Here is a 14,977-nt window from a genome sequence, read left to right as displayed (position 1 = left end):
GACATACATGATGAACCTTCAATTAGACAATCCTTGAAAAACCGTGCTTAATATTAGTATTGTTTATAATAGCGCACCAAGACACCTAGCGGATCTGTAAAAATCGATAACATACAATTTTCATTATCTTCTACAAAAGTTGCCGGTATAACACCAAACGAATTAAATAATTACGTGAGAAGTTTTAGAGTCCATAGTAAAGCTTTAAAGCATTTTCAATTCTCCGTCGAATTTTACACTCATGACCCAAAAAGACACACGCCGAGTCGAAAGATCCCTTAAAAACTTCTGTTTACATGCAAACTTTTGTACCAAAAAATAAAGATATCTTAAGAAGAAGCAGATTTCATCACATTAATATGTTGGCCAGAATTTTTCTAAAAGCGAAAGGGTAGCGTTTTATTGTTTGTGAGAAAATCGAACGTCTTTATTTTATTTTATTTCCAAATTAATAGGTTATAACTTTGCGCTCATCTTCCTAAAAGTTAAATTTTGTACAGATACAGATTAGTGAATAGCTTCAAGTTAAGTTGAAATTGGGAACAAAGGCAGTAAAAAGTTAGCTTATTGTAATGTCTTTTGAAAGAGAATACAACTTTAACTTACTAGTTTGAATTTTGAGGTAATCCTAAAATGAATGTGGACATGGCACCTTAAAACTTTTGTAGAGTAGGTGTCTTTTAGGTTTATTGTATTTCGGTAAAAATTATGTCCATCCATTATTTCCTAACTTAAAACTGACTGAAACGTGACAAAGTGTTGGCTTTGACCCATAGAAAGTCCTAGAAAATAGAAAGTTTGTAGCCTGTATGCTGTTTTGATTGTATATTAGCCTACAGTTTAAATACGAATGTAAGCCCACATAAAATTTGTCAATTTTGTTTGGTGAATTAATTGTGTGTCGTAAAAATTAGATTTTTGTTTTAAAAAAATATGAGACTTGTGTTCCTTTATATGTTTGCAGTGCAATTGCAGCCAGCGATATCTGTGCTTTGTTTTTCATTGCTTATTTTTTTGCTCCCAGTGTTGCAAGGAAAAAGCATAGTAAACTGGTATCAAATAACATAACCAGTTATGTATAGTGCAACGAGAAGAAATCAGCAAGGTGGTGGTAGTTCATCCATGGCTTCAAAGTCTTCATCTGGCAGTTCTGGGATAAAAGCTACATCAAGGCCTTTGCGTAATAGCAATCATACTTCGACAACAGGTTCATCACTCTCAAGTTCAGGTTTGTTTGCAAACCTAAGATTATGTAATCGTGTGTGTTGTTGTACAATGATACTAGTTGCCACAAAACCCACCTTATCGTTGGTGTAGCACCCAAACCAGCATCATATATATTGTGGAAAATTTTAGTCTCTTTACTGCCTTTGGGTACTTATTAGTGACACTATGTTCGAACAACATCTGAATCGAAATACCACCTGATCTTTCTATAGATCCCATTTCACAAAAAAGCCACTGATTTGACATTGCAAAGTTGGTAAGATTTGAATCAACACTAAACGTGTGGGAAACTAGTACAGTAATATAAATTTTCAGTTATTGTATATTTTGAAGCTCGCAGTCAAAGCCAGGAAGACTTGACCAAATCAAAGGAACGTCCAACTCGAAGCAAATACACACCAGGTAATAACATTTTTATCCTTTGTATTGAATTTTTGTCTGTAGCAAAGTGATATGTTTGAGCCAACAGTGCTGAGATTCTTTCACAGCCCCAATCATCGTGCACTTAATTACAATCGCTGTTCAAAACGTGCCATCTCAGTGTAACAGTGATTACCCTGTGAGCCAAATTTAATTTGCGTGAACAAAGGGCAAGCCTCGTAATTGTATTCGACCCACGGCTTTCGGACACCCTCGGTCTGAATGGCAATCACGCTGCGCCGAGTCCCAACGACATCTGCGCGTCGTGGTTCTCAAGACGGCATTGTTAGGAGATCTGCTTTCGCCAACACCCGTGGCACGTCGCCACAAGGCAGTGGTTTACTGTATGGGATGTTTCTGATTGCCTTCGTCTGCAATCAGGGTGGCGAAATTTGGCTTTAACGCAGCAAAGGTTAGTCGAACAACTTGTTTGCTGAGCCAGACAGGCGAACTACAGGAATGATTTATAAGCATGCCCACCCACACGACGGCTAGTGATGTATGGGACCAAGAAAAGAGACTGGGCTAAAGAAATTTAGACATGGTTGGCCCTGGGCCGACTGCTTATGTTATTACCAAGGACGTCAGCTGTGAGAAAAGTGTAGTTCAGGTAATGCGTACAAATCGTATAAACATTTAGGGTACAAAAAGTATCATATCCGGACACAGACCGCTGTGTATTGCTGCTTCGTTATTTGAGGGAGTACGATATTTTCCGACTATGTGTCTAGGGCCTTTTGAACAAGCGGTGAGCTCATTGCTTCCTGTGTTGGCGTCACGTAACGTATATGCTCAGCCTTTCACCTTTCGAGGCGGATGCAGGCGACCAGTTGCCGCACTATAGGACAAGTAGCAACACTTTAATGCTTGCTTAACTTACTTGAGACGGATACAAGTTTTGCACAAGAGTGGCTGCAGACGGAAACTGTCAAAGGGAAATTTTGGAGGCTACCCGTACGTTATTTTTTGGATTTACGCTTGTTAGGTAAAGTTTTCCTCGACGAAAATTCCACCTGCGAGAGATCGAAGAACGCCTTGACGTAAGTTGCTGGTTTTGTGTACATGTTGGAACCAGATATGTCGAAGGCAGCTTTTGAGGCGCATTTGCTTTATTTTGCGTCCAAACACGTGAAACTGTCTTTTGTATATCAATCACCACTGCTACACGTTGTAACATTTTGTCTTCCAATTGCTTTTAAGCTAACGGTTGTTGATATTTTGACTTGCAACTATTCATTTGCCATCGTCTGTAGAATTTTAGTTCATTTTAAATGGATTAAAACGCCAGAACATGGAATATTAGATCTAACAGCATATTGTGGGCGTACGCCTAGGCGAGCGCAGTGTTGGGCCTTGGGGGCCAATACTGCTCTTTTGAAACCTGTGTAACCGGCTGTGTTTTGGTTGTGCGAGGATGGGTATCGTGACGCTGTCGGCATGCCCTAAATGGCGTAATAACTGTCTTGTTTGCACATATTATGTGGCTGATGCTCGGCAATACGATTTGTTTACGGTCGGTTATAAGTTGTGTGGAACTTGCTGCGTGGAAAAATTTCCTATTTTGTTCTGAACATTTTGAGAATTTTTTATCTAAGAAAGAACTTTCATTCCAGGATGAATAAAGCCCAGTATGATTTCACTTGCGAGAGAAAATATGAAGCGCGTTCAGTTTTTAGCCTTTGCGTACTTTCATGTGTTTGCGTTTGAGGTTTCGCGGCTTGTTTAATTGTGTGTGGCCGCGCTATTAACGGATTATGTAAATACCGGTTGTAAGTACTGGTGCCGAAACACTTTCCAGACACCTTACGTGGGTCCGCAGTTATTCTGTAGCATTTAAATTGAAAACAGCAACAGCACGCCTCTTGCGGTGAAACCTAATCCAGAATGACTTTTCTTTCATCTTTGCGAAAACAACACCGTCTGCCTCCCGCACAACGTATTGCAAAACAGCACTCCGCCCTCGAATACCTCAGATCTGCCTTTGATCTTCGTGTCGACACCAACGGCGCTTGTCTACGTACGTCATCGGTTCTGCGCAAATGCATCGAAGAGTTCGCCTACGTAGCGATAAAAAAACATTGTTGAACCTCCGGCTAAGCCGTGTTTAGTTTTCTAGATTAGGCTAAAGACGGTCACGGCCTACCAAGCACAGTCCCACCGTTGTTTAGAATTTCTTAAGGTCTGATAATGTGAAATGTTTTGCAAACCCGATCTCAAAGTCGCCCTGTAGTTGGGCATGGACAGCGTTTCGGAATCTGTCATTGGTTTAGCTGGAAGGGGCCTTTTACATACAATGTGGTGCGTGGGCACGCAATTGCGTACAGGCATCGTCGACGCCAAAAGTTTGGCATATACGGTATATAGAAGGCGCCCGGGGATGCTTCACCGCCGACCGCATTGAGAGAAAGAGAGCAAGCGCTTGTCGCCACGCCGTGATGGAAAAAACAAAATCGCCCGATTGTTTTTGGCCTCTCCACTGGGCACTTGCACGTGGCTGAGTACAGGAGCGTCGCATGAGTGTTTAAAGCGCTACCAGCCGAGGTGTCTGGCCTGATGCCTGAGAATTTAGGCACGTTTAGCGTTGGCAAAGCATCAAAGCCAAGGTTTATAGGCTTAAACTAAAGGTTTATATTAGATATGCGAGGGCGAGCGATTGCATTGTTGAGTATCGCAAGGCACGAAAGTTAAATTTTAGGTTATGTAAAGACTTTTAAACAACTAATCTGACCACATTGCCCCAGCAGTAACCTTAACCTGTGAAGACGATTGTTATCGGTGAACTTAAACGCGAAAGGCAACTTAATCTGAGAAATCCGATGAGGGCAGCACGATCGTGATCGACATCTTGAACTCTTTAGCTCGTCAAGCAAATGTTTGTTTAGAATTTGATTGAAGCACGCTTTTTTATCTCGGCTTGCGCGAAATATTTGCCCTCCGGCCTGCGGGTTTGTCCTCATTTTCTCGGCCTTGTTCCACCGGACGATATCATAATGTTCAAAAGATGCTTTTCACCAAAAACCTTAAGTAAGTGAAGTATTCTTCCCTTTGAGGTTGGTTGTTTTTCAACCAAATTTCGTGCGCATGTGTTTCTTCTGTGTCTATTCTTAGCAACGTCAAACTATAACATATTTCTGTGCAGCTATGTTGCTTTCGTTTCAAAATTTCCCGAAAATTTGGGATATTGTCCTAAAAATGTAAACCTTGTCGATAATTTCTCGCTAACCCGGAAAAAGTACTGCCGCCAAAAAAACGTATCCAAGATTGCAACAAGGCAATATTTCTGAAATCTTTCAGTTGCTTGCATGGCCGTTGCAGATTACAATATATGATGTTGACAAATTAACAATGTGCTACTGTTGTTACGTATTTAAAAACAGTCGAATTTATTTTTCTCCTATGAAAGGGCTGGGGTTGAACAAGCTGGCTTTGTGTCCCCTTGGTATGAAAAGGTGCAGTGTTGGTGAACGTGTTTTCCCACAACCCTTATCATCCAATGTTTGGACGGTGCTTGTTTGTGAGGAGCGCATAGCTGTACTAAGGCGCCCATCCTACTTCGCAGACTGACATGTGCGTTCTGCTAAAAGTCGGAACAATTGACAACGGCGTGTACAGGAAACTGCTGCAGATCGTACTATGCGCTCAGTTGCTATGAGGAAAAATCGGCCAGAGGATTTGTAGAGCTCTACTCCGAAACCTAATTCGCGGCTAGAGCGTTGCAATTAAACCTATACCTCAGCAAAATACTACGTAAACAGTTGTACACTGTTAGGTTTCATGTGAAAGATGCTTTAGTCCATTTATGGCTAATTCGCTGTCTTCACAGCCAACATTGATCTAATAAATCTTCCACGATCGCCTGCAGTGAGGTTAACAGCCAATATGATTCATCCCAACACCATGTGCTGTGTTTTCAGCGCCGCTGCGAGACATCAGCATGGCGCTGTCCTCGGTCTTCATAAACATGCCACCCGACTTTCATTTTCTCCTAACCTTGCTGTCAGTCACATACGATTTACTACGAGCAGTTCTCTATAATTAAGTAATGGTGGTTACCATGATATGCGGTCATACAACCCGTATTAGAGATTAATACTTTATGATGGGAGTGTTGTGCAACTTGGCGCCGTGGGGTGATTAGTGTGTGGGCGGTTGTAACCCGACTGTGCGGTGAAAGTTAGCATTTGAAGCTCTCACTGGTGCTGTTGTCATGATTTCAGTTGTTTCTGTTTTGTTTAGAGAACTTTTCACGTATCGCGGCGAATAAAGCGATCCATTTTCCCCACCCAAGTTTTTTTTAGCGAAGATTAATCCGTTTATGCATTTTATTGACCCGTTTTATTACATCACAATACACAAAAATTTTTATGGTTTGGTAAAAGCGGCAAAAACCGCAATTTATTCGCTAATTTTCTATTTCTGTTATCAGTTTAACTTTGACTTTTGCAAAAATGCTGGCTCCTCTAATAAAAAAAAAATATATATCTAATAAAATATACAAAAAAAAATGTACTTGCAATAAAACCTTCGTGTCTGCCAATTATTTTACACCAAGTTTACGTATTTCCAAGTGAAAATAAATATAAACTATATTGTATTGTGTTCTGTCATTTAGGTTCGGGCACCACCAGTACGACGACAACCACTCGCCGCATGGGGGCGACAAAGGACACGTCGAAGGCGGGTGAGAAAACGCGGGAAAAAAGCAAAACTTCCACTAGTAGTTCTCGCAGCTCCTCAGCTTCGGTCAGCAGAAGGCAAAAAGATGCCTCAGGTATACAATGCTTGTTAAATTCTGTTTAAAACCTAGACAAAAGTAGGTAAACCCTGAACGTAACAAACCATTTTTCTGTTGTTCATTTTCGCAAAAGTTTTTAGTTTTTACACATATTTAGTGTTTTATTGAAATGGGCACGCGTTTGTTTTGTCTTGGGCTTGTAATATTAATGCAAGGATTGATTGAATACTTCAGGCTCGAAGGGAAAATCAGACGTCGACAAGGTGGCGCTAGAGAGCAAAATAAAAGACCTGATGTCGTTGGCCAAGGCAAAAGACTCGGAAATAAGGTATAGGAACTATAACAAATGCTCTGATTTATCTGACAAAACTACCGGAGTATGGACCTTTGAACCTTCGGCGTTCCAATCGCAAACCGCGACAGTTATTTCAAATCTAATATAAGTGTTAAATTATTTTTATCTTGTTGGGGAGGTGTGACATGTACCCTGTATCGTATCATTTCGCACCCTGTGAAACATTCCAACGTTGATTGTATAGGAATGTGATTAGCCGCGTTCCTTATATAACCACGGTTGTATTTCCCAATGGGCAGTTTTAATTTGTACGTGCTATTGTCTGATGCTTCATTCGTATACAAGAATACAATAACTGACATTGTTTACTACAGTGTCTGTGGCTTTTACGCCATGAATCAAATAATCCCTGTTTGCTACTTGCGGTGGTTTCTGGTGTTTTCAAACCATTCACTTTTGGGTTTTTTAAAAATTAGAAAAAAATGAGGTTTTATCTTCAAATCAACGTAACACTTACACTTATTCTAATTCGCAGCTCGCTCAAGTCGAAACTGGATCAGATGATGCACCTCCTGAAGCGGCAACAGCAAGAGGGGGACGATTTCTCGGCCGTCGCGACTTCCTCGCCTAAACCGTCCACCTCACACGCCCCCTCCTTCAGTTCGCTCGTCAAACTCTCCGGGGACGACAACTCCGGCGAGGATAACCCCGGGTCGATAGGCGATGTTGAGGTGGAATTGTCGAGGCTTCAGGTTTGTGACGATATGAATCTAATTTTGCGGAAGTTTTTGTGTCTGTTGGAATCTAGTCCGCTATCGAATTGGGCCACTTTCGTATCTGTGTCGTAATATCGTATTTTATATAAGATTCTTTTAATTCGAACTACTCGAGTTATAATGTGTAGTAGAGAACTCGCACTTGCAGTTTAAAAGGTAAATAGACAACACACTCAATGATACAGGTAGTGATATCACATTCGACGAAACGAGTTGCGTTTGCTTTGGCGTTCAAAGTTACTTAATCGTCAGTTTCGGAATCTTTGCACTCACGAGGCAGCCAACGAGCTTTCGATTCTAAATTGTTTACATTTATTTAAGCCTGAACCCCTAAACCGGATCTGCATGATTGACGTTTAATAAAGCTTGCTTATAACACCAACGATATCAATGAAGCGCGGTTAGTTGTTACCGGCCGCCTACGCAAGACCTTATTAAATCACCTCTTTGTTTTTCGTGTAATATCCGGCCTGTGCAAACAACCTTATCGGGACTGCAACGCCTATTAGCACAGGCACAACAGAATTACACGCAGCGTGTTTGTGTTACGACTTAATTTAGTTTGAATTGTTTGTCTTGCATGGCAGTGGATTTGTCTACCTTGACTAACCACTTATCCCCAATGCAGCGCTAACATAGCGCAGAGGTCGCCTGGGATTTGTTGACATCTGATATGATTGGTTGCCACCTCATGCATTGGAGGTATTTGTGCAACCACTTATCTGTTATCGGTCTTGTTTAATCAGCAGCTTGTCTCACATCGATATCTTAATTAAAGCTTGTCACCGGCTGGTATGCACTACAACTCTACATACATGGTCAAATAGTTTATTGGATATTTGGATGCCTTGAAGAGTGAATTACCATAAATATCAGCGTTGTCGTCTGTTTCTGTATTAAACACTCTGGCATAACCAACTGATATACTTCAACAGGCCTATATAAAGGAAACTTAACATGCTGCTCTCTTATGGTTGTTGGCTCATTTGCTACTGCATTATTTTTTCTGCAATGGTGCCTTGTAGCGTTGTGTGGTTTAGAAAGGTGCATCTTTCTGTGAAAATAGGAAAAGAATGTTACAAGATTTCAGTAGTTTAGTTTTTGCACGATTCCGAATCCCACTGGCTTTGACTTTTGACTTGTTAAGGATAGATCAGTTTAAGCATGTCGCAGCAATCCTTTTTACCAAATCAGCCCGGAAACACGTTTCATTCATCATTATTCAGCTTCTATTGCCCCGCAAACATGGCAACAAACGCATTACATACATCCGCTGCACATCCATTAATACCATAAGATTCCTTCGAAACGGAATGAAATCACACAACGTCTCGAAGAATTCCCACCACAAGCATATATGCGTTGCTGCGTCATGCAGTCCTTGATGTTTCTGGAAAAGTGAACCGGCATGACCTCGTCCCTGCAGAGGTCGCTGACCCCGAGTAACCCGACACGCGTTTCTCACGCCTTGCTGGTTTAACCTTGTTATTCCTCGAGGGAGTTTTAGGCGTCAGTCCCGTTTAGACGACCTCCTTTGCCGCTACGAGTTACAACTCATAACAGCTGGTAAAAGTTGGGTTACGCGTTGTTGACGTAGTTTCACTTCGTCGAAAGTTCTTTGGGTGCCTTCGTGGTTTGATCTCCAATGTAGTACTTGTTTTGTTCCAATTCGTTGGTCATCGTGGTGCTATTTTCGACAACTTTGTGCGTCAAAACACATCAAGGTTTCGCGAGTCACGGCTTTTATACTTTTAACATGTGCTAAGGTTGCCGAATAAACGGTTGTCACCCATTAAAATCGTGACTGAAAACACGAAATAACGAAACGGCCAGGTTTTCTCCTCGGTACAAATGCACCAAAAACAACGCCAGAAAATAGTACAACTTCCGTGACAACACTGTGCGATGTTTGTGACGGAAATTGGCTGGGCGTTGTTCGTGTCAAATTATGTCATTTGATTTCAGGGTAAAAATACCAGGGGCGCTGACGCATCGGGTTGCATCTTTATAATATTAAATACTTCCGGTGCATTTGAAATTGCCAAACAATTTCCTTTTTGCCCAATGACCGCATGGCTGTTATGTGACGCATTTGGGTTTTTCGCAACCATTAAACTTAAGGCTAGAACTGATGTGATTTAATGAAGACGTCAATGTATGCTGTATGTGCAATTCCTTTGGTTGCTTTTCGACCCATGAAACAGTTACTGACATGGTTTTGGGAACAGAACATTTTTTTGGGAACCCGGCAACCAAAGTGGACTTCGTTGTCACAATCTATATTGCTACACATGTGTTGCCTAAACATTCATTTATTTAAAAAAATAATCCCATCAGCGTACCGGGCGGTTTCGAAATTTTCCGACCCGTATCTGTTCAAAGTTCGCGGTCCTAATTTAGACTCCCGTGGACTCGCAACAGATTTCGATTGCATTTTCCTGAAATAATTCGCAACAGAAAACGACGAAGCCCGCGGGCGGCAAGAAGAAACCTTCGCCGTTCATTCCATGATCACCTGATCTGCCTTTCCATTGTTACCAAATTAACCCGCAACGAAGTCCATTGTTTTTCGCGCGCAAAATCGTATGACGTAACACACGTCACTGGGGAAATTGAATCGGGCAGTTTCTCCCGGCCGTGTGATCTCGACGCCTCGTCTTCGCCAATTACCTTCAAAACAAGTCCTTTACAGGCGATCAAAGTTTTACAGGTGCTCTTTTTTGTTGTTCCCCTCGGGTCGGGCCCTCACGTTAATTGTGTGTGAAGTTCTTGGGCCGCTATTTCGATGCCCACTCGTGCTGAGCGAAAACAATGATGATGTTGTTTTGGCCGATTTCAAACCGCCGTAACACCAGTCACGAGTCGTATGATAAAGGCTTGTCGAGATTACGTTTGTGGTCGTGAGCTGCTTGTCACGATCAAGAATTGTTTTCATGAGGCGAAGTTGCCTTTTTTGGAGATTTCATATCACGTTCGAGAAAAATCATCAAATCATGCTTGGCTGTTACTTTGCTTCGCCGCTTTGATTCCCTTCACTGAAAATATAAGAACCCTCAAAGTTATTAATTCTGTTTTTAAGATGATGCAATTGTTTCTAGAGGTTGGAATTACATATGTATGCTACTTGGATATACTTGCATATTAAAATTACAAAGAAACCATGTACTACTTGAACATACAACTTACCGTTATCCATCACACGTATAACCATTTAATTCGGGCGTCGGGAAATTTATGGGATATTTCCATGTAACACAAACACAAATCATCTCGGAAATTCATGTTTTCATTTCGTGTCCACTTTGGCGTTTCTTGCGTAATTACTACAATGATCATCTGACTGCATCGTATAACCTCATTTCTCCCGCAGCATTTACACCACGTTGCGTGATCATGAATGCTTCCAGGCTGTTCGCGTGAGGCAAATATTTGCCTGATCATTGCCTCTCCTTGGCAGCGCCACTGGGCGTCTTTAAACGCATCCACGTATTTATAGAAACTTTCCCCAAACTCAAACTCACAACCAGACGCTAGGAACACCATAACGTGTAAGATATCAACTCTAGGGACTTTTGCGTTGATTGTGATGCAAGATCGTGTCAGTTGATTGGCGTTATTTGGTATAGTTTAAGTCTGCAATTAGAGTTTTTCGGTGAAAGGTTGTGGATACATTTTTTAGTTATGGAGTGATAATGAAATCATACTTCTATTGTTGTTATACCCAGATTAAGTTGCAATACTGAAGTAGCATCGCTTTGCCAGAAGATATCAGTCTATTTTTGTGTGTGTTGCTGCTTCAACAATAAGCCTTTTTGGGTAGAATAGAGATTCCAAGGTGTATAGAGTTGTTCGCTTCTAGCGGAGAGCTGGAATTATTATCGTTCACGCTCCGTGAGGCAAAACGTAAACACTCGTGGCTAATAGCACCAGCTGCCGAAGTGATTTTTCGATGCGCATTTTTGTGACCTAACATGAAACCTTTTATGGCAACAACCCAATTTTGCAAACACCATCAAACTATTTAAGGAAAAACTGTGTAGCGGAAGCCGAAGATGCCGCAACCCCTTTGCGAACCGTCCTATTGCCGTCGTAGGACGCCGCGAACGACTGTTTGGCGAACTAGTATTTCCAGGCAACCCGTGTTGTTGCCTGTATCTCGGTAATGGATGATTCCCTATTTGGCCTTGCACCCATGTTCCTGTAGGAAATGCCTTCAGTGCTTGACAGGCCTTCGATTTTAACGTGCAACGGACAACGCTGTGTGCGCCGCGGATTATTGGGTTTAGTCAAGGCATTGCTTCCCGGCGCAATCGATTTTCTGCCTCCTGTGCAGCGCTCGCAAGCGGCTTTGCAGCATGGACAATAGGATGGGATTAAGCTGTCACTCAAGTTCATCCCCGCAGTCATGCGCGCTCCATCAAATCTATTCTTGCCGTCCGCAAAACCCTTTTGTGTAGTAGGAATGAAAGCAAGCCGCCCACTCCCCCAACTTGTTTACTTCAGTGTTTTCGGTTCAGCGGCGTTTGGGCTTGAAAGAATGCAAACAGTCCATAGAAACGAAGCATTGTTTTTTGTAATACAAGCTCACGGCAGAAGGGCAAGATTAGGCAGGGCGGGTCAGCGGCAAACGTCAGCTTATCAGCCTTAGGTGCATGAGGCATCGCAGGTCAGCTCAACGCTCTATTTTTAGCCGCACTACGCAACTTGTTTGCAAGGTAGTGCGGGTCGCCAAGGCCGTAAATTAAAAAAACGCGCACCTCTGTTTTTTGGCCGCCGAGGCACCAAACCGGGCATTGAACAAACCTCAAATTTCGTCCCGACCAGTCTGTCAACGATATCTACCACCACAATCGCCAATTCGCTTACGTCAGCTCGAGTCAACGACCCAACGCCACAATACCGGTGTCAAATTTTCTTGTGACGTCACTGCTCTATCACGGTCTCAGATTACAGGTCTGGCTCGGTAAAGTGCCCAACGATCGTAATTGTGTTGTTGTCGCCGTGTGCAAGACCCAGCGAGCTGTTGTTCCTCCGCCATACTTGGGTCGTGACCCACGATCGCCAAGGTCGATTGTTTTGCGCGCTTGAATTTGTTGTGTTCTTTTGAGTGTAAAAGGTTTGATCTTTTTCAGACAACTAAAGAAGGTTTGGAATACGGGATCTTTGCATAGCGTTTGAATTGCAAAGTTGGCGTCGTTTACTGTAATCAGTAAAACCATTATCCCCAACTCAAAACACCGTTTAGTTTTCAAAAACTAAGAGTGGCGCAAACAGTATTGATCAGGATTATCTTGACTTGTCACAAAACAGTAATTAATGTGGTGTATGTTCAGATCTATGTATTCACAAGTTGCTTGACTCGAATTATTAACATTTTGCCTAAAAACATAAACACATGTGTTATCTTTTCTCTCGAGCAGAAATTTTCCACTGCATGTCCATGGCGCCTTGCCAAAGACAAATTAACAAAGATAAAAAAGTCTCCTATGTACACAGCAAGGAGCTTATCGCTTCCCTATATGTGAAACTGTTCGCGCTTAATATCTTTCACCACCAATGAACGCATTTGTTTTGTTTGCATCGCCATCAATTGCTTTCGATCGATCACTCACCTGAACGCCCAAACCGGTTTGTTTCTGTTGGCATCACTTCTAAACGATCCCGAATTTATAAACAATCAACCTGAAACAAATCGGAACGACGTCTTAGCCGCGTAGTACGGATTCATTCAGACTGTAGTAGATAGGACAAGGTGATTGCAGTTGTAGCGATGTCTCATTATACTGGTGTGGGTGCAGCCAGGTTTAATGTTTGATGAGCGTGATTGGCGTAAACTCCAACACATTTCTTTGTAAAATACTGATCGACGTGCAAATATTGCAGGTTATTAGAAATTGTTGATCGCAGCATGTTACAAATAACCCAACCCACAAGGAGCCTTTTAATGGCTTTTAAAAGGAATTTTCATCAGAATAAAGATTTCCAAACCCCGTTCCTGTATCATTCAGTTCTCTCAAGTCTGCTCAGAAACGATCGCAATTGTTTCTTACATTTAAAAGAAATCTTGTTGTTGGAGGAAACTAATGAACTTAAACTGTAAACTCAATAAGGTCGCACGGTCCCGTGAGTTTGCAACGAACGATGAGAAATGCCACTCGTGGCCTCAAACCAGTTCAACATCCCTGATCGTTTAGGGCCGGTCGTCCGGGCTTCAGCCCTGCGGTTTACGATCGTCCGACGTTGATTTCACTGCGTCCGCCGTTTTTTACGACGAGTCGGAGATCTTTTGGCCCAGAAGGGCATTGCCCCGCACCAAACAGCTCCATTTCTGTTTGTTCAGCTCTCAGTTTGTAGAGGGCGAGGCTCAGATGAAAGCGGCTGCGTTTTTGTGGTTTGGATTTGTCCTGTTTAAATGGGCACTGACCGTGTGTGCCGAAGGTTGTAGGACAGTTTTTGTGCTTTGTCTCTGGATGTTTAAGCCTTGAGGTTTCGTGCTTTTGTATGGAAGTTGGTGACTATAAGAGTTATTTCGGTCAGGGCTATCTTGAACTTAAACATAAATGACTTTCAACAATTTGTAATAAAACTTTCGTTAGGTGCGTTTTAAATTCGCCGTCTCCGCGACATTTTGTTCATTTCGTTATGCAGAATATTCTCTATACTGTGTCTGTAAGATTGCTTTCTTTAAATATATGTGCATTTACATACGGAATTTTGAAACTCAAATTCACGCGCCCGTTTATTGCACAGTGGTAGGCACGGCAATCTCATAATGGCCGAAGATGACAAATGGTTTGTTTGCAATTTGTTGCTGTAACGCCTCGAATGCGTCACCATAGGGGCTGCGATGCGTTCAATCAAAATAACCCCAAACGCATGCTGCCACAAGGACAGGTTTGCAGCTTAAGCAATTCCTCATCAAGCTGCTCATATTGCTTCCCTGTCAATAGTTAGTCGGTCAGCACTGGGCCTCGTCTAAATTTAATCCTGTCGCACGTCAGCTGCCTTTTCACCGACCTTTGGCAGCGCAGCGAAGCAGGTGAAACGCACACTCGGCATGTCAAGGGTCCCAGAGCTTCTCAATCGATATGAACGCAAGTGCAAGGAACGCGAATGTCGTTTTCGCGTTCAGCTGCGGAAGCCATATTCTTGCCATTCACTCGGACGCCCTAACTGACGTCATCGATCCCACGTCAGCGCCTGTCGCGCGTTTGTGAATTATTGCGTCGCGAAATGGGTTGCGAAATACGGACGACGCAGTGAGCATTCGTCGTGAGGATTATGTGCGTTATGGTGTGAACCCATATCATCTCGCGTGCTTTGCCGAGTTAGTAACGCGACGTGGTTTTCAGGCCTAGTATGTACTTTGCGATGAGACAGTACTGAGACTATGAATATGCTCTCTGCCTGTGCGTAATGCCTTGCGGAAAGTATTGCGTGTTGTTGTGAATTGCCAATAGCAGTAAGAGAGGTATGAACGAACGGAAAGGCATTTGTTTTCTATCGGTTTATGCATTCATCGGC

General features: G+C 42.5%; 1 protein-coding gene across 3 annotated transcripts in view; it reads left to right on the top strand.

The window, feature by feature from the left end:
- The first annotated feature begins 1,028 nt into the window (after positions 1 to 1,028).
- Positions 1,029 to 14,977, top strand: part of LOC145890563 (cytospin-A-like) — a 31,272-nt gene continuing 17,323 nt past the window's right edge. Inside the window, exons 1-5 of one of the 3 annotated variants that reach the window (XM_082981671.1) lie at positions 1,029 to 1,228; positions 1,561 to 1,629; positions 6,260 to 6,418; positions 6,617 to 6,710; positions 7,213 to 7,429. In XM_082981671.1, coding sequence (XP_082837797.1) covers positions 1,075 to 1,228; positions 1,561 to 1,629; positions 6,260 to 6,418; positions 6,617 to 6,710; positions 7,213 to 7,429 — 693 coding nt within the window. In that variant the 5' untranslated portion in view covers positions 1,029 to 1,074. Of the gene's footprint in view, positions 1,229 to 1,560; positions 1,630 to 2,514; positions 2,688 to 4,233; positions 4,672 to 6,259; positions 6,419 to 6,616; positions 6,711 to 7,212; positions 7,430 to 14,977 lie in introns of those variants that run through there. The other 2 variants (XM_082981673.1, XM_082981672.1) reach the window with 2 other exon arrangements.

Source organism: Ascidia mentula, chromosome 2 (genome assembly GCF_947561715.1).
Source record: "Ascidia mentula chromosome 2, kaAscMent1.1, whole genome shotgun sequence".
Taxonomy (NCBI): Eukaryota; Metazoa; Chordata; class Ascidiacea; order Phlebobranchia; family Ascidiidae; genus Ascidia; species Ascidia mentula.
This window is presented reverse-complemented; position numbering and strand designations above follow the sequence as displayed.